General features: G+C 30.8%; 1 protein-coding gene across 1 annotated transcript; it reads right to left on the reverse strand.

The window, feature by feature from the left end:
* Positions 1-6,534: 6,534 nt before the first annotated feature.
* LOC117680778 (neuronal acetylcholine receptor subunit alpha-7) lies at positions 6,535-23,795 on the reverse strand. The gene is made up of 6 exons (XM_034443414.2): positions 23,636-23,795; positions 22,030-22,220; positions 21,654-21,698; positions 19,200-19,321; positions 8,648-9,183; positions 6,535-8,053 (listed from the first exon to the last, which is right to left on the reverse strand). The coding sequence occupies exons 1-6, from the start codon at positions 23,673-23,675 to the stop codon at positions 7,677-7,679; spliced, it is 1,311 nt and encodes a 436-aa protein (XP_034299305.2). The 5' UTR covers positions 23,676-23,795; the 3' UTR covers positions 6,535-7,676.
* Positions 23,796-24,619: the final 824 nt, after the last annotated feature.

Below are 24,619 nucleotides of genomic sequence, written 5' to 3' on the forward strand. Positions count from 1 at the left end.
CAGGAACCCATTATTACGGCTACTTTTATTACTTTTTTCTAAACACACTCGATTTATCGATATTCTTGATGTGCTTTTTATAATATTTTGTTCAAATGCCGCTTGTCTTTTTCATCAATTCAAAGGAGCAATTACTATAAATGGCTTTCAAAACAACCCTTTATCTCCTAAAGGTTTCACGAGACTGAATATTAAGAATGATAAAACACTGCTCACTCTGTTGGTGGGAATCTATCTAACCCAATTATTAAATGAGTCATCGCAAGGATTGCTGCGGCCTTATGAGTCATTATAATGTCTCCAAACTGCACTTAGTAGTCTTATCTATATATCTATATCATGCCAATCTGATCACTGCGGTAGGGCGCCATCCTTATGCTTCCAATGCTTAGGACCGTTTATCGTGTCGCCTTTCCTCCCCGTAGGGATCTTTTTAGAAGTCTGCTGTTCGTTCCCCCCAGTGTGTTCCGATTCGAATATTATAAAACATTTAGAAATATGTGGTTGGAGCAAATAAACGACCGTTAGATGATAGCATTTAAATGATATACAATGCTACTAATGATTCAAACGCTAAGGTATGCAATGCAAATGGCAAAGTAAACTGAAAGCTGTTAAAGGAACGGTCATCAAAAATCTGATCCAAATCACTGTGGCTACTTTTTTTTAAATATAAAATTAAAACATGTACATGTATTTAGATTTTAAATTGCATATACATGTATGTATTCTTTCTTCGAATTAAATACAGCGTTCAGGTTGACTGTAACAATGATTCTAATACATCTTCAACTCCTGATCCGAGGTTGTTGTTGCTCTGAACTATTATGCTTGTTTCTCAGCTAGACTCGATAACTCTCCTTTATATCAGTTAGAAAGTTTTCAAGGGGAACTATAAGAAAATGAGCTCAGAATTTTTAAAAATTTGATTTTTCACCTTTTCTTTTAAACGATAAATGTATTTATAATACTTGGCGAAATCACAAATGAAAGAATGATTATTAAGGTCAAGATCTAGTAAATGAAAGGTGTCTACAGGTTTATGAAATTTAAGATATAAATTCTTTCATTGATGCTTCAAAACAATAGCTTTGTTTGATAGGGTGTACCGGGACTAAAATTTTTGGAAAACAGAATGAAAAATCATGTTTTAAACTGTCATTTTCAATGAAATATGAAGGAATTTAAGAACAAACTTCGGAGTTTTGTTGATTTTTGACTAATAAAACATACCTAGAATGCATACAGTATCCCCCAAAAGGAATTAAACAAGCGCTTGACCCCCTCTTTAAAATGTTGTCATATTGAATATAGGTATCGGGATTACTTTTTCCATGATTTAACATAGAATGTCAAGAAATTGTTTAATTTTCTACATACCGTAATTCTTTTAAAGCCGTAAAGTACGGGAAAAAGATTTTTCAAACCAATTATGACGTCATAATGGTTCTAGCACAAAAAGATACTCTGGCCCCACCGTCACCAGCTCTCCTCAAGTCAAAACTTAACATCAAGTATGAGTATTGACCTCAGATTTATGCACTGTTCTTTAAAGGATTTGAGTTGAGGAATGAGTTGAGTGATTTGAACATTTTAGTGAAAAGCCTGGAATCATTTACCAGATCTTGACCTTAAGGATGACGTTTACTTAGACTGAAAAAAAATCCACTGATGATAATGAAAAACCAACTATTGTGTGTTATAGACCTTACATGGTAGTGTTATTCTTCACTTTCAAAAAAGTAGGTCAATGACCTACTTTTTGAGCTAATGACCATTGAATATTTTTTGAAAATTCAAGAAAAATCCATAAACATTTTACACTATGACTCAGATTTTTTTAATTGTGAAAATAATACAAATTGCTTAACTCTTTAACAAATGAAATAAAGTTTATGAATGGTAGTGACATTAAATAGATACAAAGCATTAAGTTTTCATTCACAATGTTTATAGATATTCTAGTCCGAATTTCCTCTATCAGTTTTCAGATTACGACCCATTTTTTGATTCAATATAACAAAATACTGAATGATGATAATGCTAAAACATTTATAGTATTAAACTGAGTATATTGACCTTTCTCTGCTGGTATAAAATTTATTTGAGGTCAATGATCAAAATTTCGAGATATGGTGTCTTTTATCATTTTTAAGCATTTTTCAATATTTTTGTAGTGTGTGCCATACGATTATCTAAACGAAAAAGCAAGATAAAACCAACAGAAAATATGCAAAATTATGTTGACCCACAAGTGAAATCTTAACTTTAAATATTATAGTACTACTAAAAATACTTCAGTGGAAATCAAAATCTGAAAAATTTAGTCCGAATTTCCTCTGTTTTTGTCCGAGCCTAATTCCATAATTTAGGAAAAATATCGATTGTTATATCAATAATAATTCATTTCATAAATACTTTTTGTATTTAAAACAAATTTTACTCATGAAATTGAACTTTTTAACAATCCGGATTTGAGAGCTCAAACCCAGAGTAAACAACGTCCTTAAGTTGTTGGCTGTTAAATCATAGATATTAGCAGACTCATCCCAACATGTTTATTTTTTCAATTTTACTGTGTCGAATGATAAATTTCCAATGCTTTGAGAAATCTTAACCAATTGGTGATACAATAAGCTGTTGACTTAGACAGGGTTTCCACTGTATTAGAGTGCGTGCAATAAATGATATATCATGATTATTTTTGAAACATCACTTCATGATAAAAAAAAATTGAAACCAGAATATGTGTATTTTTCACAGTTTTATTCTTACGTCTAACAAATACGAAAAACAGTACAACATATCAAAATCACTCTAACGTAGACGAAAGAATTTGTATAACTTCAATTAAGTAAGAGAATGAGTGGAGACTGACCATTTTCAGATTTAAAGCGTGAAATCTTACTCCTAAAGGATAATAGCAAGCGTTAACGAGCAATAATTAAAAAAAAAAACTTGAAGCCTATCATTTAAGGAGGCCGATTTGGGTTTTTTTGCGGAAAAACTACAATAGCATAACTCTTTATTTTTTAACCATATGTAATTTAAACCAACTCTAGTTTATTTGCGAAGGTTCATGAAAATCGACCGTCTGGTTCTTTTTAGGGACCATCTCAAAATAGAGGTACATTTACTATAGGATTATATAGGAAACTGTCATTTTCCGCACATCAAAGCAGTTTTAAAAAATACTATAATAGTTTTTTTTCTCAAATTGTTATATATGATTAGTAATACCATTTCCTACCTTATATGTAAAAAACACAAAATTCTACCGTTTGGTTTTTAGGGGGGGCCATCTCAAAATATTAAAATGCACCAAATTTTGCTATATATTTGGATCATCACGAATGATGATTGGTATAAATGATTCATTCCAAAAATGAGGAAAATGTCCTCGAGGATAGCATCATTCTGTATATAAAATTTTAAACAGCGTACATTTTTTACTTTTTCTTTTATGTTATTTCTTATAACGTACTCCTACAAAGCTTCATTTTATCATAACGTCATAAATGCGCAATGGCAATGCTCCCCTACCGCACAACGTAAAAATCGTGTTAAAAATAAAAATTTCCTTTAACAATCTAAATATTTTTATCTGTATTTTGTTTATTGTGTCCAATTTTATAAATGATATCGAAAAAAATTCATAAGAAGTATAAATCAACTGTATTATATTAGACTGCGCAAAAACATGCGCAATGCAAACTAAAGTCGGCCTCCTTAAGAACTGATACTAAATTGAGTTGAAACTTAAAAAAAAATCAAATTTTAGGAAACTACATAGAGAATATAGGTAGTTCATAACCTGTCAAAATCACTATCTTATTGCAGAAAAAAAGCTGCAAACGTTTCTAAAAGACGACAATTATTTCGTAGACGACCGTCTGGTGATCTTGAACTTTTGTCCGTCACCACATCGATCCCGTGGGACGGCGGTACGGATAGACCGAGTGATCAATGAGTCTTCTTTTATTTTGCATTAATGTTTTTTCCATTGATTTTCTGATTGCGTTTCTAGACAGCCAAGCTCATTAATGGTTTCTGGGCAGACAGATAAGCAAATAGAAGTGAATGAAAGGCACTCACTTGGTCATCGGCTGCTGATAAATGATGATCTACATCAAGAAGTCTGGCTCGGAGGAATTAGTTGCATTGAGGGCCCACAAAACAAAGAAAAAACAACTTTACATCATCTATGTGACTTCATTGTACATACCATTAAAAACGTTAACAGAAAATATTCTGTTTGAGCTACCTTTCTTATTACTGGGTATACATGGCATACAAAACAGTAACAACAAATATACAATCAGTAGCTCTGCATGAAACTAACATGGAATAAATAATCGATAAAATCATCAATATTGACAATGAATGAAAAAAAATGTACACTATTTACGATCGCTACGAATTATTGAAATAGACATACACGTGAAGCCCTTGCAGGATGAGCAATGATGTCCAAATAAAATAAATTAAATTCAGTGTCGCGCCGAGTCGAATGACATGTATAAAGTGCAACTTTTTTTCCTCCGTTATGTCAGGAAAACAGTTTTCTTTGGACATAATACAAAGCAAAGGGCATTTTAATATCTATTCTAAACAATTTATAGGCTGTTATCAATGTACCACAAATGTGAATGAGATTTAACTTGAACACTTTTTTAATTATTTTGTTGACGATCATATGAAATATCCAAAGTCCATGTGGCGGAAAATTGGTCCCAATTTCTACTCCATCTTAATCAAGAAAAAAAAAATGTTGATCTCAACGGTTCATTCAAAGTGCACAGACGCTTACTATTAGGTGTCTACGGAAAAAGATTGCGGCATTGATTAAAATCGGTTGTTTAGTCCTCCCATGGGACCAACCGTAATAATGTTTTCTATTCCATTTTCTCTCGGACTATTATTGATAGTCGAACCGTCATTAAATATGCATCCGCTGTTCAAGGCCAGTTCAAGGTCAAGTGCGGGTCCTGGAAAGGAGATCACGGTGTCTCAGAGAGAGAGAGAGAGAGAGAGAGAGAGAGAGAGAGAGAGAGAGAGAGAGAGATTCGTTTTGGATGGTTTAAGTGAGAGTTATTTTAGCTTATCAACGCATTGGTTACACATTGAAATACATAATAACAATTAGTCCTAACCCATGAAGATTTTTTTGACTAATGTAACTTAGGGTATGTATCATAGTTTGAAATACTGAATCTGTTTTCGGTTTGTTGTTTGGCGATGTGAAGATTATGAATTCTTTAAAGCGGGTTTAGTTCTTGGAGTTGGTTACATATTCAAATATTTACATTTTTTAAGTATTTTGTATGTGATAACACTATCGATTATGTACTATACAGTCCAATAAATTCAAATGACGTATTGTTGAGGCGCAAGTAGATATTCTAATATTCAATCATACAGCTATATAGATTTAAGTAATCAAGAAATGAGTTTAATAATTTTTCTATTGATCGACGTATCAAAGAAAAAATTGACCGAAAAACTTCATCAATACGGCATTGAGGAAGTTTTCCGGTCAATTTTTCCTTTGATACGTCGATCAATAGAAAAATTATTAAATTCATTTCTTAAATCATAAAGCACTTGGGGCTTTATTGGATTTGATCACGCCCAAACCAAAATTATAAATTCCTAATACTCAAAGAATGTTTCATAATTCCTTTAATAAATACTGGTTTTGAATAGCTAAGAGGTGTGATATTGGTACAGAAATTTTTATGCATTGTAGATCTAACATTATGCAATACATTACACAACACAATATTATGTTTTATTTTAAATCATAAAATTGAATTATACTTTAGTACGCGAAATAATGTAAAGTCGTATAATTTGTTACTCTATCTTTTCTTTGTTATGTTAACAAAGCTCGAGTGATGTTATTGTTTAAAAATTTAAGTTTGAACTTTCAATCAAATCTTACTTTCTTTTTGTTGATAGTATTGGTTTTTTACACAGTGAGTCAGTTCTTGTTTGTCATCAGTCTTTTTTTTTTCAAAGAAACTGCGATTCCTTTACATTATTTTTTGTAAACCAATATAAGACACGAGCTAAGCTTACATAACAATGGGTTCTTACCTTTGTATCTCGCTTGTAATTTGACTTTTAACATTCAAATGTTGGTCAATCATTCAAAATGCACGACTACACTATAATATTCATAAAAAGTAAAAAAATAAATTTTGATCTCAAATCGTGTTTAGGTCACTTTTAATTTTAAACTCTAGATGTGTGTTTGATAATATAATTCAAAAAACAGGAGGACAAATATTTACTTTATTTTTTTTTTTCAATTATTGATTTTGCACAAACTTTTACAATTCGGACTAAGGAATACTTTGATAACTACATGTATAAGCAAAAACCGAGACAATAAAATAAATGGACTACGAATGCTAACTTATCCTTAACAACAAAATTGGAAACATTTCGCTAAATGTTGAACATGGTATGCTTTTATATATGGCTACTTGACCTTTATGTAACATCATAGAATACATTTAACACACCGCATTAACCATTATGATTTTATTTTTCCTGTTCAAACAAGCCATCAACAATAAGTATTAAAACAATGATGTATTACTGAAAAATTGAAACGACATGAAAGCAAAATAAGTTAAGCGATTGCTGAAAATTAACAAAGATTACCACTGTTAAGTTTCAGCTTCATTACAGATTAAAGACAATAAGACATGTACAGTGTATATTAATGGTACCATTTGACTTCTATGGCACCATCGGTAAAATTTACAGTAACAATTTGAAGTAAAATGCATGTAATCAAAAGTCATAAGATTTTGAGTAAGGACATAACTTAAAAGAATCCTTATGAAAAATCTTCAGAGATTTTCCCCAAAAATACTTTTAAAAAAATATTTATTATATGCGATTTTTCAAAACACATTGTGTACATTTTACACACTTTCCTCAAAATGATTTCAAATGATGTTATATTGTGGTTCGAAAAGTTGAATTTAAGTCTTTTTCTTAAATATTTTACATCATAGATTTTTCACTGAAATAAGTTAGTTACGAGAGCGTATGTGTTTTGGCGTATATATTTCCGTTTATACTTGAACATTTATTTGCCTCTTTTAAAAAAGAAAACATTCTATTCAAATACTCACTTTTAGAATGGCGTGATGCTAACTGCAATTATGTTAAATACTTTTTAACAAAACAATGCATACAAAATGTGAATATATCTTATACATAGACTTGTGATGTAGAGGACATTTCAGAATAGTGTTCACAAAGTGTAAATATTTGATAAAAGTCAAGATTTGGCACACATACATCAACATTTTTAAAATGCTTTATGTTTTCCCATCTTGTAGAAAAGTTGACAAAATAGAAACTTCTGAAAACATTTATTTGGTGTCTGCTGATCGACTGCAGAAAAAGTGTCCGATATGAAATTTATTCACAATTTAGGTGAGAACCGTTTGTTGACTTTTCGTTTATTTATTTTCTTTTACAAAAATAAATGATACCGACCCAGAGTTTCATCACACAGTCAAAAGCTGATGGAGATCTCTGTTAATATATATTGCATAAGTTTGCGCTATTTCAATGTTCCTGTTAATAAATGTCACACACATTAAACATTTGTGGGTTTTTTCTATCAAAATTCTCACGGCAATCATCAAGCGTTATTCTTCTGTTACACGCTGGGTAAAAACAACAGCAATGAATATGCATGTTGAAAACGTAATAACAATTGTGAATAAGAGGAAGAACGCCCTGTCTAGGATTTTCGAGAGATCCTGCCAGGTTATATTTTCCTCCTTTGTCTCCTTCTTGCTATCAAATTCTTCAACCAATTCTACAGAAGAATCTGCGACTTTTCTCGCCCGCTGACAACAGTTTTTTCGTTTCCAGCATATCAGTTTCGCAACAAGGGAAACCAAGAAAATCCGTGTGGCATTTGGAATAGGTTCGTCGTCAGTTCCGAAGTTAAAATTCAGCACGAGTATGGTACACAGGACGGAAATGGATGACAATGCCAGAATGAATACGAGATATATAGCTAAAATATTGAAAAGAAACCCGATGATTAACTGAATATAATCATTTCATATTAATTGTTTGTTAATTCTTCATCACATCCCCAAACTGGTACCATCAACTCGATCATAAGGTTTTCGGACTATAAGAAATTATTATAATGGGTCTTTTTTTTTTTATAGAAAGTGTATTAGAATTCCAACCATTATTATGGAATTGATGTGAAGAGAGTGGGCGAATTACGTTAACAAAACTAGTAACTACTTTAAATTGTTGTGCAGACTATTACTTATTTGTACATAGCGGTAATTAATTTGTACTTGCATAACAATATTCAAAACAGGCTGCTTAGCTATTTTTTGACAACCACACAACAACGTCAGCACAAAATAACGAATCTTTATATATTTGACAGAACAATGTCCGCGAGCGGGCTTATGAACGCTTACCTTTGGAAAAAAAACATGCTTCAAATGACCTAGATTTAGAAGGTCTGCAAAGTTTCATACTTTGCGCAGTTTAATTATAGCACAATAAAAAAAAACCTCTACCTGAGTCCCATTATGATAAAATTGTTCACGTTTATTTGATCAAAATATACTTTAAAGATGCTTACATAAATAGCATGGGGTGAAGGAAGTACTTGGTATGCTGTCTGAAATCATGGTCAGGTACACTGCGTAAGCCAGCAGAACGGTGAGAGCAAAGCCAATCTTTTCCCCAGCGTCAGGGTGAAGCTTGAAGACCATTGGAATGAGGAACGCCATTAAGGCCACTGGGAACATCGTATTAAGTGTGTGAAAAAGTAACCGCCTCTGTACTCGGACAGTAAAGGTCAGGCTAGAGAAACTGAAGTCTCCTCGAGTCTTCGCAGCTGAGGCCTCTGACGAAGTGGACAACAGATCCCATTCACCATTAGGACTGTAGAATCCTAACAAGATGGTTGAAGATTTGCTTTGTAAGTCAATTTCGCCCGAGGTGTAGCCCCAGGAGCTGATTTTGATATAACAGGTTTGAGAGTCCACCGGGTAGTAAGTGATGTCTGACTCGCAGCTCACAACATATAACCCCATCGGACTCCACTCAATGACTCCATTGTTCCGGATTCTCATAGGTGTGTTCGAATCGCTCAAGATTTTAACATCGGCAACCCTGGCCAAAAGAATAATTTTATTTACTTTAACATTTCCCTAATGATTTCCACAGTTTCGTAAGTTCAAATATATATATATATATATATATATATATATATATATATATATATATATATATATATATATATATATATATATATATATATATATATATATAATAAAAGAAAAAAAGCAACACTAACTGCCATCTATCAATATATATTGATATATATATATTGATATATATATATATCAGTTATATATATATATCAATATATATATTGATATATATATATATATAGATAGAGATAGATATAGATATAGATCTATCTATCTATCTATCTTCCCACAATGTCTCATGTCTTGAATTATATCTAAACTTATTTGTAGAGTTTTTTATGAGAGAATAAGATAGATCGGATTTGAAAGAATAATTTGAGAAATTTTGACAACATGTTCCTGTATTGTGATGGATACGAAGTCTGTATTTTAAATACAATTACAATACCTTCAACTTTCATGTATAGAATGCATTTTATTCGTACAGTTGTCAATGTCTACCAGCTATTCAATTTTATTACAATGAATAATAAATGGAATATAATTATTCGTTAACCTTACTCATCTGCAAGTGCCCGATTCGTTGTTCTCATCTCATGAGATGAGAATAATGAATCAGACACTCGGCTGACGAATATGACCTTATTTGACTATGATTATCGTTATTATTGAAGAAACTCTCTTCAACATCTGCGTAAAACAATTTACGTAAGATATCAATGGTTGGTTCCGGTGTAACGAAGAACTTTGACCCGGGTTGAAAATTGACCCGGGGGTCATTTTTCCACGTTGAATATTGAGACCAAAGGTGTTGAATAAAGACCCTAATCCGTTGAAAATTGACCCGCATCGTGGAATTTTGATCATGAAACCGGTTCAAAATTCAACATCAAAGAAGCACAAATTAACGAATCAATATTATAACTTGAGTTTATTTAATTAAAAATTATCAGTTTTTATATATTTATTCTTTAGATTTACATGTTTCAACGGGGGAAGGGGGGGGGGGGTTAAAATGAGACTTAAATAATTTATTTTTTGAATTTACATAGTATCCCTTTAATTTTGTACATGTAATAACTATTTTATTCATAATAAACTTATCGCGTATAATTGATGTTTTGTGTGATATCTATATATTTTTAAAGAAATATATGTTTTTTAATAATATTAGTATACATGGTTACACGTTAAAATATTCAATTCAGTAAAACTCTTTTTTTTAATTTGCTTTAGAAGTGTACAATTATAAATAATTTAAAAAAATTACAATATGTCATATTATTTGATTTTGGTTTTACGTTCACCCAGTAAATTGAAACTAAGATATTGTTCATTGTAAATTTTCCGAGTGGGTGTAAATAAAAAAAAATTACAGTATGTCATATTGATATTTTTGTGTTTGCACCAACTCAGTTTGTTAAAACTGTGACTATCTGAATTTTGTATTCACACCCATCCAGCCAATAACAGTTTACAAAATGATGATATGCTAACATGATTGTACTCTTTCATGAACAATACTGTAGTAACTATATCTTGAAGCCGATTTTTGATGTTTTATTTGTTCCATTAGAATAACTTCTTATGTAACTAAATATCATCAAATCGCTAATTTTTCTAGGCATTAACAATTCTGCTTCATGGAATCTGTAGCAAGTTAGCAACCTAATTTTTGTACAGGATGACAATATAATTTTGCTTTAAAGTTTCTAAATTGCTTTGATCACAAAAATTTATCATAAATTTACTAACAGTAATTGTTTTCGTCAATAAATTGGTAAATTGCATTTTTTGAATAGAAATAAGTAGTAGAAGATCATACAGCAGCGTTGGAGTAGATGATTGACCTTCCTATCACAGCCACCTACATTATTAATTTAATTTAAACGTGTTAAATGTGTATATAGTGTGTATATAAGACATGAGGTACTTGAATATTAAATAATTATCTGAATATTTATCATATATGATTGTGTGACATATTGTTGGTAGACATGTTCACTCACAGCTATATTAACAAACATATCACCTTCATTTATACCTGCAGAGATACAAACATTAGAATGAGATTTTCATGATCCAGCCCATTTGAAACGAACAGTAAATAAAAGGGAACTGTATATTAAGTAAATATACAGGTATAATACTTAAATAGGTTTAAACAGTGTACCTTAAGAGAATCAAAAACGCTTTGGAGATCTAATATAAGTATAAACATGGGAAACAATTATATGAAAAATCAGAGCTACCATAAAGTATATAGTTCATATAAAATGGTACACTAATGTCAATAAGTTGTTTAAAAAGTTCGTCTCTTTGTTGAGTGTATCTTGGATATCCAGGGGAAAAATCACATTTCCTTCAGATTCAGACCCACAGTATAAACATCGACTCACATCAGATTAAAAAAATCCTTAAATAAGTTAGCTTTACTAGCTTTATTCCGTAATTGACGTAAAATAATATTTCCTATTGTCTTAACTTAAAGGTTAACTGAAAGCTCTAGGTATATTTTGTTTTTTAAGTTTTGACTTAAAAGAAAGATAAAGTTGATGAAATTTTCTTTTCTGCATGAAGATTATTCCATAATTTACATGTAGACGAAGCAAAGCTATTGTAATAAGTATATAGTGGTAGATAGTAAAAAAAACTAATTTGATCTATGATTATATGCATGTTCAGTAAGATAATATGATTGAATTCAATTTAACAAATTTTGTGGTGCTAAACCATTTATATTCTTGTTGAATATAATTAGTTTATGGTTATCCCTTCGAGATTGCAAGGTTTCCAAATTAAGCTCACTATATAAAATTATTTTAGAAGAATTAACTATTATCCCTGTCACTGTCCTGGTTGCCTCAATTTGTACATGTTTAAGCAATTCGGATTTTTCCTTGATACAGCTGCTCCAAACAATATATCTATCAGTTGTATACTTTTCGCATACCTTTTCATGTATATACCATTAATATAATTAGATCAACAATCCTCCGACTGTGTATTTGGATGCAAACCTACTTTTTTTTAAATTAATAACATTTTTGCTGTAGAGGGTATATGTTTTTAATTTTGAGAAAATATATTACGTCAGTTGCCTGTGTTTCTAATTTACAGGTAAATAATAGAATTGAAAACTCAAAATAATAGAAAAAAATTGCATTTTTAAGAAGAACTATGGCTGTATACGCAAAAAATTGGATGGTGCTTCAATAAAGTTAATCAGACAAGTTTATGAAAAATTATTTTTTAATTGTAGTAAAAAATTAAAAACATGTGTAAATATGTATATGCTGTATATATACGTATAAAAAAAACCCATTATAAATGAAAAAGGATAAAAATATGACAACCATTCATTTATTATTTTGTCAGTGAAATATTCTGACTTCTTCAAATTAAGCATAGGTATCTGACATTATATCCTTTTGTCTTGATATAAATATATATACCCTTTACCCAATAAAGCAGTAAAGAGGTTATATATTTTTAGTTATTAGAAAAATATACAACGTCAGGTGCCTGTCGAATAGCGCTCTGTTGAATTGCCTTAAAATTGACGATAACGGGCAATATGTTTGTTAGATATATTTATCAGAGATTGTGACAAGTTTAAACTTAAAATTCTGTCACATGAGGGAATGAAAAAAGTAGCCATACTCGCCTGCTCCATTCCGAAGCAAACGGTCATCTTCTTAGCTTTATTTACATAGTATTGTAATAATAAATGGATATCATATGTTCAATCTAAAAATTAAATGATTAATTGGACATATTAGCCTAAAAGAAATTAGCCACGTCCGCATATGTATCGGACAGTATGTACATTTTAAAACTGAAACTTTCAAATATGTGCATGATTGTACCTTTAAACCGTGTAGAGTAAGTTCCATTTCAGATCAAAACTCTGAGGTTTGGGTCAATTCTCAACAGGATCAATTTTCAACGGGTCGAGGTCATCAGAGTTTAGAAAAATCTTTCTCATACTGTTGAAAAATGACCCCGGGTATAAATTTCACGATTTTGGTCTCAATTTTCAACGTTGAAAAATGACCCCCCGGGTCAATATTCAACGTTGAAAAATGACCCCCGGGTCAATTTTCAACCCGGGTCAATATTCTTCGTTACACCGGACTTCTTTTACAGACAATGAAGTTGCATTTTCTTTAACAAGACTTTGATTAAGAAGTTATTGGGTGGAGATAACAGTACTACTGCGTATAATTCGAAGAACGAGTTCTTCATGAAATTTTATTTTTAACAGTTAGGTGATAGATCTTTTCTAGCAAGTAAATAGTAACATTTTCACAGTACTAATAATGAATACAATGGTACAAAATTCTACTTTTATTTAGAAATTAAAAAAAGGAAAAGTCAACACCTCTCCTACCCCCACCCCCACCCCCCCCCCCCCCCAAAAAAAAAGAAACACAAAATCAGTTAAAACTTAAAGAAATTGTAATTTAATGTTATAATTAATGCTATTCCTTAAACTCTCATTATACAGGCATTAAAAATCCTTTCTCAATCGTCTGGTTACATTTTTCAAGACAAAACACTGAGTGTATTTTTTAAATACATATACACATCTAGATAAAAAGGTGGAGCAAATTTATCCTTACATATTTTCATTTACCTATTTTTTTTTAATCAACCTGTACATGTATCTATGAAAACAGCTTGCCCGGTTTTTTCATAAAAGAGGGAATGAAAAATTGTCTACATAAATGATAGAATAACTAATGTTTCAGCACAGATCCTTCCGGCCCACCTAAAATAACATAAATTAATAATGTATAAAGTTTAAACCAATATCAGAAAGAAATTTTAACTATTTAAGCGACTTAATATGAATACATATGTATAAAAAGAGTGATAACTCTAAACCAAATTTCTGAGAATAAGCCCAATGGATATTAACCACGAATATGAAGCATTATCTTAGTCATACGTGCGGCAAGTTGTAGGCAACAAATCGTAAAATTTAACAATTCACCTTCAGAATTGAGTGATTGTTCTTTTACCACGTAAAAACCCCTCAATTTTACTTTAAAATTTGAATAGTTGTTAATATCTTTAAACAGATCTCTTCTGTTCATAGAATTGATATAGACAAAAAAAAAATAGGTCAAGCATACGAGAGAGTCTGTTTGAAAACAATATGATTTAATTTTAAATGACGTGGCATTAAAAATTAAATCATTAATTAGCAAATCGCAAAAGGTTTAAAATTTCCTTCTTATCAGCATCTTTAAAAGCAATGCGAAGACAAATTTTGCTGAAAAAACATGAATGACCTTCATGTACATTTAGATACATATTGACGATGACAGGCATAACTTTTACATTTTACACCTGTTTGACATAATATTGTGTCAAAAAAATTAAATCAATATGAATATTTACATTAAACATTGCAACAAATTGTTTCCGTATTCTTTCAAAGTTTTTGGTTGTACAATTTCTATGAAATTCACGATGCATCCTGATAATGCTTACAGTCAACCAATTTCTACAAATGCGCGATGATGCAAAACAAATAACTGGAAAGCAAGACACCAACACAGAAGGTTCTTCGATTATTAATTAAAGCGTTTTGGCATTTCATCGTTCCTTAATATGTCACTATCGCCTTTTTGTTTCGATGGATTAGAGTATCTTTCTTTAAATGTTACCAATATACATAATCTTGTTTCTCTTAACTCTACTCTCCATTTTTGCTATCGCATTAATTTCTAATTTATCATCAAAAAGTAATGTATTAGACAACTTATTTTTAAAAGATCTCCACTTCCGATAATTATTCAGGAAAACAAACTTAAATTCATTGAAGAATTTCAGTTCTACAAAATTTGACCGAGTGAAATTGTATTTTTTCTGTAATGAGAACAAATTTAATTAGACAGACTGCCATTTATAAATTTCATTAAAATTCGAAATGTCAAAAACATTTTCATACAGTATGTAACTCTGGATTTCATTTCAAGATTTTTAATAAGCCCTAGTGAAAGATTAAACTTTTAGTTGAAAAATGCTGGTTATTATCATTTCAAAACGACAAAAATCATAAACTTTATAACGTTTCTTGCATAAATGACTAGTAACATACAAAACCAGATGATGTAACAGCTGGTGTAACATCTTTTGGTCAAAGGTCAAGCGCGATGTGTGTCAAAGATCTAGAGAGAGGAAAATATAGAACAAAAACGGACATACTGATATTAAAATTCACAAGGACAAATCATTACTCAATGAAATGTATATTGATGTATAAAACTTACAAAAAACGAGCATTGTTTGTCATTAGAATAATCTACTTCAAACCTTTTCAGAACAATTACTTGAGGACAAAAGCATTTGTCTGAGAAAGAGGGATGCACCGAGTTCTAGTTAAGACTAAAATTTCAAAAGGGTTTATCAATTTAATTTTAAATTTCTTGTATGTAGGTAATATTTCTTTTAAAATCTTTTTTTTTTTATTTATCATACGTAACAAGTCTTTAGGAGAACTACAAAGTGTTCATACAAAATGTACTTTGGCAGCTGTAATAATAAGAAAATTTTAAACATAAGATATTACTTAGATTATTTGTTTGATATTGCTTAAAACTACATGTAGTAAGATTCTTAGATTATTAAAATGTAAGCATTTAAAATATCATTCTTAACGATCGGGCAAGTTCAACATAATTATTTTATTGAAAATCATTTAAACAAGTAAAATGATTTGTTTTGGTGTTGTATTATTTGATGAAACATGAGATTATGCTTCGTTTTTTTTTTAAATTTTGGAACTTAAACCTAATCCTAAACCCCGATTCACCTACGGATATTAAATATCAGGTATGAGCAACCTTGACTTAGTATTTTTCGACAAATCAAAATATGAAAATGTTGATGCAAACTAAGAGAACATGCAATTGAGTTGGCGTTAAAGTTTACATTTCACTAACACAAAATTTAGTTTAAGAAGATACTTTGCACAAATTAGCAATAAAAAGATGAAATTCATCCCGTTATTTTTTCTGCAATCGATTAAAAATATTTCTTGTTCACAGTGAATTTTGGTTTGTTTTGTTTTGTTTTGTTTTTTGGTTTTTTTTTTTTTTTTTGGGGGGGGGGGGCTGCGCTATCAAATGAATATAATCTACACACTCGTGTTTGGTTAAAGACTTAAAGGGGTTTTTAATATTTGTTTTAATAAAAAAAATTGCATTTCGTACTCCTCTCGCAATTTATATATACTTATTTATTATCCTTATTTGAATGACATTTATATAACATGCTACTTTAAAGATAGATAACTCCTGATGAATCATGCATAAGTAACAAAGTCCGTCTTACAGTGTTAATTTTTTCAAAAATGGTTTTAAAACATTCCAAAGACATTCTGGCTTTCGGTGGTAGAAAAACAGAAATGCCCCCTCCCCAAAAATCCTCTTGATGAAAAAAGGAACTGAAACACAATGGTCAAATAGTATTTGCACTGTAAGCATTAAAAACGAAAGAATTTAAAAACTTAAAAGGTGTAAATCGTACAAATTATTTTTGAAGAGTAAAAAGGGGAATGGTAAGTAGCAAATGCAACCGTACAAGAGACACAAAAGTGGAACGTGCCTCCTACTAATGAAAAAAATATCACATTGACTATTCGTTTTGCATTGAGTGTTTTATTTCATTAAAAGTTTCAAATGAAGAAAAACGTGATAGTTTAAGAAAATTGAAACTAGGTGTATCTCTATATTATCATAATGACATGTTTAAAATTAGTGTCTAATTAATGTTTAAGAACAATCATGTGAAATAATGAGAATTTTGTTCCAAATTAGAAAAACTGTCTTCCTTTATATAGCTTTGTAAATGCCTTTTAAAACCAGTACCCCCCCCCCCCCCCCCAAAAAAAAAATAATTATAATTTGGAGGCAATCCAGATATTTAACAAAGAACAAGATCACGCACCAATAGCTTGTCAATTCTTTTCTGTGTACTCAGTACTAAAAATCAATAGGATATTATGAATGAAATTACTATTTTAAGGATAACTGTTTGCATCAGTGTTGTAAGAAAGAGCAATACTATTATTGTAAAGAGTGTCTTCCTGATTCTTAATTATCTATAGCCGTGAGGTATGGAGTAGAATTTGTTTCATAGATTCACAAGATTTCCGGAAGACGACAGGATGTCTAGCACACTTTTATTTTCTAAACTGGGTTAACCAGTTAAAAATTCTTCGCAATTTTCCCATGCATCAAGTACTGCCTTAGTCTTTATTTATTTGCAGAAATGGGGTCGGTGTCGTGGGCCATGAAAAGGGTTCGAAATTGGAAATACCCCTCGGCTAGTCCTTATTCAACTGTGACAGACATCAGGTAAGGGTATTTGTTTCTAAAACAAAGGTTATATCAGCGATAATTATCGCATTGTATTCTCACATATTAACCTTTGTTTCTACATTAAGATTCACTTTGATGTGATTGATTATCCAAAACGTCATCGTATCTCCTCTGCTTTCTTCCTTATAGAAAATAAAATTCGCAGAAGAGCATAAAACCACGGAACGACATGGTTGGAGTTTGGAAAAGTACAGCGTGTAGCCAGACAATTCGAACTCGAAGTGATATTAAGTAGGCCGGCGGGGCATTGGTATACAGTTTGTGGTGTTAAGAATAAATCCCTTTTATTGCAATAATCTTTAACAAAAAAATAACAAATATTTGTACGGAAAAAGATAACGGAGTTCTTGGCACATTTCTTCAGTTCAAAACAAATTTATGGGCATGGTGAAAACATTTATATCAATCAAAAAAAAAAAAAAAAAAAAAAAAAAACAATAACAACAAATATAATTCGCTTTATAAATGTTTGATTAAAGGAAATGTCCGGCCATCTTCTACAATTGTGGACCAAAAATGTAAACATTTCTTTAAGAGACTTGTTGAAAAAATAGAAAAGCAATAGATAATAGATTTTACATGATGTTTTATATGCAAGTTGCTCACACGATTACAAAACAATGTCTTTTTATAAGTAAGAACCGCCGCTGTTCTACAGTGGTTCTTAGTAAATGAAAAGGCACTTTTCTCCAATTGTTTGCACATTTTGCATATAAAACAACACGTTAAACGTCATGTCTATTGCTCATTCATCTTTCAACAAAAGTTAAGGACCGTTTTGGGCTGATTTTTATTATATGTCTTTAAAAAATTAAAAAAATTATTTGAAAACATATTGACCTCATCAGGCAGGAACTTGCTTGTTAACCTATAAAAAATGTCTTTGTATAAATATAATTAATACTGAGAAACGTACAATTTTCACTGTCCTTAAGGGTAAATTTTTTCCAAAGTTTGAGACAAAAGAAAATTGAACTTAACTGCCAAGAAAAGCATTAAACAAGTTTCAAAGAAGAGACAAAAATAAATATGGCGGAAGAAGCCTGTTCTACCTAAACAGCTAATCTGTTTTACAAAAAACTGATCAAGGTGAGACGCTCGTACATAAATGTGCAAAATATTAAGTCATTTAAACATAAATAGATGTTATGTAAAGAATACTGTCCATTCAGTGAAAAAAAGGACTGATCTAAGCCTGAAGAACCGAGAATATTTCTTTTTCTCTCTTGGACAGGACAGACTGAAGTTAAAACATTACTTCTTTTGCTCTAAGAATGGGCAAGTAAAAAGATCTGTCTCTGTTCATTACTATAGACCTTTTAATGAATAAGTAACTTTTCAATTCATTAAAATTAGAAAAGGAGCATTTCATCTTTTAAAAAGCCAAAAAAGAAAAAAAATGATTGCATAAGAGAAATGTTTAAAAATATATAAAATTAAAAGTGATTTGTTGATTATCTAGAAAGAAAATTCCCTATTTGTTATACTTTTAGAATTGTGGTAAGACACCAACTGAAGTAGGATAGATATCGATGCATTACAATTTAACTTGTTACAGAAAAATGATCGGAATTCTTACGAGTTCTCTACAATTAGAGCTGGTCGCCAGACATAAGACTCCGTGCTGAAGAGGAACTTGACATTACTGTAGTCATTGCCACCCAGGGTAGAGTCCCATTTTAAACGGCTGTCTATCCATCTCTGTAAAAGACATTTACAGAGAATTTACAGAACTTTATTAAAATGAATTTTATATAAAATGGACAGTTCTAATTAACTGTACTAATAATGATGAAATTTTAATCAGGAAACCCATAAGAATAATAATAACTGGTACAGAATGACTAAATGACGATTTCGTAACTATTTGATGAATATTATACTCTGATATTAGAAAACAAGTTGTTAAACATGAGTTTCATTGGTAGTTTGTAGAGTCAACCAAATATTTGATTTCATTTTACTTATGGATACTTATGAAAATTATAAACTCGATGAGCAAGAATGACAAATTGTTCGTCAGCAGCCAATTCAGATATACTTGTCGGATATTTAAGACTTATAGAAGAGTATTCATAAAAGAAGTTCAATAATGTGTATGGTTATTTACAAGAAAATGTCAGTATGCAACTTCAATGCTTAAAGTATCAAGCTTATTTTTATAACTCTGTCTTATCCATAGACTATTCTGCGTCAGAATATAAAACTAGGAATTAACTTACGGTCATTCTGCTACCTTCCTTTTCTCTCATTATATATGTAATGCAAATCAATTTTGTTATTAGAAAAACTACAAGACAATTAATGTCCGTTTAAAACAATATTGTTTACTTCGTTATGTAAAAATGATATAACTTTTGAAAGTCAATGGATCGATCATTTTTATGTTATAAATGATTGAATATGAGAATTAAATCATATATTTTCGCTACATGATCCATAGATCCCAATCTTATACAAAAACAATTGACAAATAAGTTATGAACTTCTCAATTTATGTAGAAACACAATTACTCATCCTAACAATGTATTGAATATTTTTTATAGCTGCCAAGTAGTAGAGAATCAGATTTATAAAAGAATTAAGTGATTTTTACCATATAGTTATTAGAGCCAAACTCTAATACCAGAAACCCTGATCCATTCGAAAAAAATTCACAATTTTAGTAGATTCTTCCTTTGTTATTATTATTATTATTATTATCATGTATTAAATTTGCCTGTCAGGTACCTAAGAGAAAATAATATATATATTTTTTAAAATGCTGCAAATAAAAGAAGTTAATAAACATTAGAACATCATGACTCTCTTGCCTTTAATTTTAAAACGTTGATAGAAGTCTCTTGTTAACATGAACATGCATTTGTTTGTCTGTTGATGCTTGTTAACTACATTAATAAAAGTTTTATCTATAGAAGAACACCTGACCTAGGGGTCAAGAGTGTCATATTCTTGTTCAACGTAATTATACAACAATATTGCCTGCTATTCTGATTATTCAAATGATTACGACCGACAGGCGACACACTGGGGCCCCCCAAAAAACCAAAACAGGTAAAACGGGTACCAATAGGTCACTTATTGAATAAAGTGACTAATCAACTGCTACTCGTATAGTGTATGTTAAAAAAATTCAAAAACTTTTACCATGTATTTCTAATGATATTAAAATATCAAGCAGTATTAAAAAATAAGCATACTTTTAAAAAATTTAGGGGGAGTGTGGTGAATTTGGATAATAAATATTTGAGGTTATGATTATTAATTTCTGACTATTGTTCATCGATGGAATTATTTTGTTCCTAGTAATGTTGACCGTATCCGAGGACAACAACTTTTTCGTTTGACCTAAAAAAATTGTCTGTTGCACAAAGTCGTGTCAACTTAGCCTTAAGCTTCAATAATACGTCTGCACCCATACAATGAGGAAATTCAATGCAAATCATTTCAAATGAAAAAAACGAATATCTATAAATCATTTGTTGTTTTACTTATTAGTATAAGATTTTTTGACCTATTGCATTTCCTTCTGAATTTTATAATTGAAGATATAGCAGCTTTCTGGGAACTTCATAAACAGATTTCGTTGCATTCTGCATCATTAAAATGCCTTGGATGGAAATGACCTTTCAGAATCAGACCCACGCATCACTTGGAAATTCCTTATTTGCACTTTTAGTACAGAAAGGGTGGCAGTACCACATGGTATTAATAGAAATGGTAGCGTGCATTAATATATGTCATGCTCATTATTACAATTGTGCTAAGAATATTTAAAGAAAAATATAGTCCTTTCGTAAAACTGTCAAAAAAGACTATATTGTTCCGAAAGAAAGTGGGCGACTGTGATCATAAGAGAACTTTTGCAATTAAATACTTGATGATTGATGACATTATACCTACCACAATCAAATACATGTACTTGATGATTGATGACATTATACCTACCACAATCAAATACATGTACTTGATGATTGATGACATTATATCTACAACAATCAAATACTTGATGATTGATGACATTATACCCACCAATGTTAAGTATCCCGTTGTAGACATTGTTTGGTCCTTAATATTCTGAAATAAAATTGTCAACTTTTCAAATGTGTTCTGCTTATTGTAATTTTAATATTAAATCCTAGTTAGATCAAGACAGGTTTTAACATTTGTATTTTTTATCAATATAAGATTCCTTTTCATACGTTTTACTATGAAATTGAATAAATGACACACTTTCTCAACAAAGGCAAAAATGAGAACAAATGAAATTGAAGCACAAATTCTAAAACAAACCTTACTTTGAATCTTGAATCTCAAACATTGAATCAGTTACAGAAAAATTATATCTCAATGAAATATTGTTACCAAAGAACAAAGATAACATCTACATAAGTATACATTCGGTTACCAAGTCATTGATCGTCAGCAATGTGAAGGACACATGGACAACAACTTTCTCGGACGGCCGTTGCTGGGTCGAATAGTTTGTGAAAACTATGTTCCTTAGCGTCGTCTCCAGATCCATGCTGTAGGCTGGTGGACCCCCACCCCCGCCAGGTGGCCCGCCAGCGGAATATACCGGAACAATTCTGCTCAAAACTATAAATTACCAAATCAATAAGATACCAGAAAAGGCTCTCAGGGACTGTTATTATAACTATCTTAGTTTTTAACGGAGGCTGTAGGTGATTGGATTTATTAATTTGTTCATCGACTGAGTTTTTCTCCCATGGGAGAAACTTTTTTCATCAGGGTCTGCTGTCAACAAAAGGTTACAATCCAGTCAGATTTATGACTCTGCAGTGATGCTCTGCCTAAAAAGCTACAGCATTACTGAATGAAATAACAAGAATATGTTGAAATTTATTCCCACTTGTGTCCAAGGTAAGGAACACTAAGTGGGTTTGGATACCTTGACCATACTAATTTTAAAACAACCTTGTCCGCAAAACCTTCAAGATATTAAAGATGTAAGTAAGTAAATAGTTCAGACTCGGACTCTGAGAGTGATAATGATGACTGAATATTATGTAAATATGGTTTATTTGCTGTGATAAATAATTGCTATTGTTAATTAATTGTATTAATTTGAGAAATTTTACATAAAAAGTTAGCAATTGGTCTTTATCAATGAAAGTCAGTGATATACCAGCAGTGCTGAGCTGATGGCTCTGCAACTCAGCTGCTCTATATACAGCTGAATCTAATGCTAGGTGACAGATTCTGATAACAAACCAATTAAATTGAGTTTAAAACAAGCAGTGTGTGTCATACAGTGGCTGCATTAAATTCCCCCGAACTTGGGGCTTTAAATAAGATACAATTTTTTTTAAAAGGTTACAAACTAAACCTTTTTTCTCTTTATTACAAACTTTGTTACAGATTTAATAATGGTTGCGTCTACGAATTGGTATTTACTGAATTATATTTATGCACGGCAATCAAGCGTTAGAGAATGTTATGTTTTAAATTCTTTTCATTTAATCCAATTGTATATATTGTATACACCAATTAAAACAATATGTTGAAACCAAGCATAAGCAGGCAGATTTCATTTATTGATTTTTCTTCAATGAAAAACTATGGAATCATTTGAATCCATGATCATTGAATATTCAATGTTTTCGATATGACCCTTCATTATTCAAAATTAAATTCTAAAAAAAAAATCAGTATATCGTTATTCTACACATATTTTTTTCAAAAATTAAAGTTTATATCTGCAAAGTGTTAAATATTTGATTTAATATATAGATTACTGAATACCCTTAACACTGTTTTTTTCCGTATATAAATATATATATATATAATCCAAATGATTTGACAAATCAATCTTATCCTATCTGATTAACAATATTGCATATTGGTTTATTTCTTTATGTAAAAAATACTAATACACTAGACTAAAATCTATTTAAACAAACAAATGTCAATCAAACAATCACCAATTACAATGAATAATACAGTATATACTATGAATAAAGTTTATTTGTACGAGAGAAAGGGTGATTTACCTATGAACATGATCAACAATTCTCTGAATAGATATTCCATTTTGGTCTGGTTTGTATCCCACCAAAAAAGTAAATAATGTTCAATAGCTCACAATAACTATTGATAACGTAAAATAAGTCTAAAATTGAGCATAATTCTTTTTCAAATTTGTCTTTGTTTTATCATTATACGGGTCCTGCGATTCGCATCAGTAATATTCAAACCTTGTAGGAATAGTTTGACTTAATATTATCCAAATACAAAGAAATATCTCGGGCATCATGCCCCGTGTTGTAATTTAAATCTTCAGTATTTAACGGGACAAGATTGGAGCAGACATTTGAACTTGTCAAATCTTGAGGTATTGTTTAAGGTGGATTAATTACATTTTATCTGATCTGTTGTCAACAGACATGCTTTTTGAACAAAAAAGTTTATCTTTTTTCTACTATATATGTATACAACAATACCGGTACCGAGACTCAACAATAGTAAAACAGGGGGTAGGGGGAGGGGGTATCTTATTTGAACACCGTCCTCATTTTTAGCTGATCATAACTGCCCTTTATGAAATTTGAATCCAATCTTTTAGTTGAGAGAACTAATTTTTCGAAGACGTTCGATATACAACGTGTATTGTACGAGATTTCAAAAGCATTTGGTGCAAATAGTGAAATGAACATACATCTGTTCAAAGTTTTACACTGGTTTGAGATACATAATTTCATTAATCTCTGACTCTATTTCAGAAATGCACAGGGAGTATTGTGGCAAGACGGTAACATTATCCGACTTCAAAATTGCTTCACAAGCTGAGATGTTTGTGAAGGAGCAATCTGACGAAGTAGGCGAACGTGCCTTAATCCTGACACAGGGCGTCCTTGGTGATATTTCTTAGGCGCTTTGTAGTTTAAAATCTCGGATAAGATACCTTATCAGACTAATACACTTCCCCCAATCAGTAAAAATCTGTACTTCCGAATGAGCGAGTTTTTTGTGAGCCT

The sequence above is a fragment of the Magallana gigas genome, chromosome 3 (genome assembly GCF_963853765.1).
Source record: "Magallana gigas chromosome 3, xbMagGiga1.1, whole genome shotgun sequence".
Lineage (NCBI taxonomy): Eukaryota > Metazoa > Mollusca > Bivalvia > Ostreida > Ostreidae > Magallana > Magallana gigas.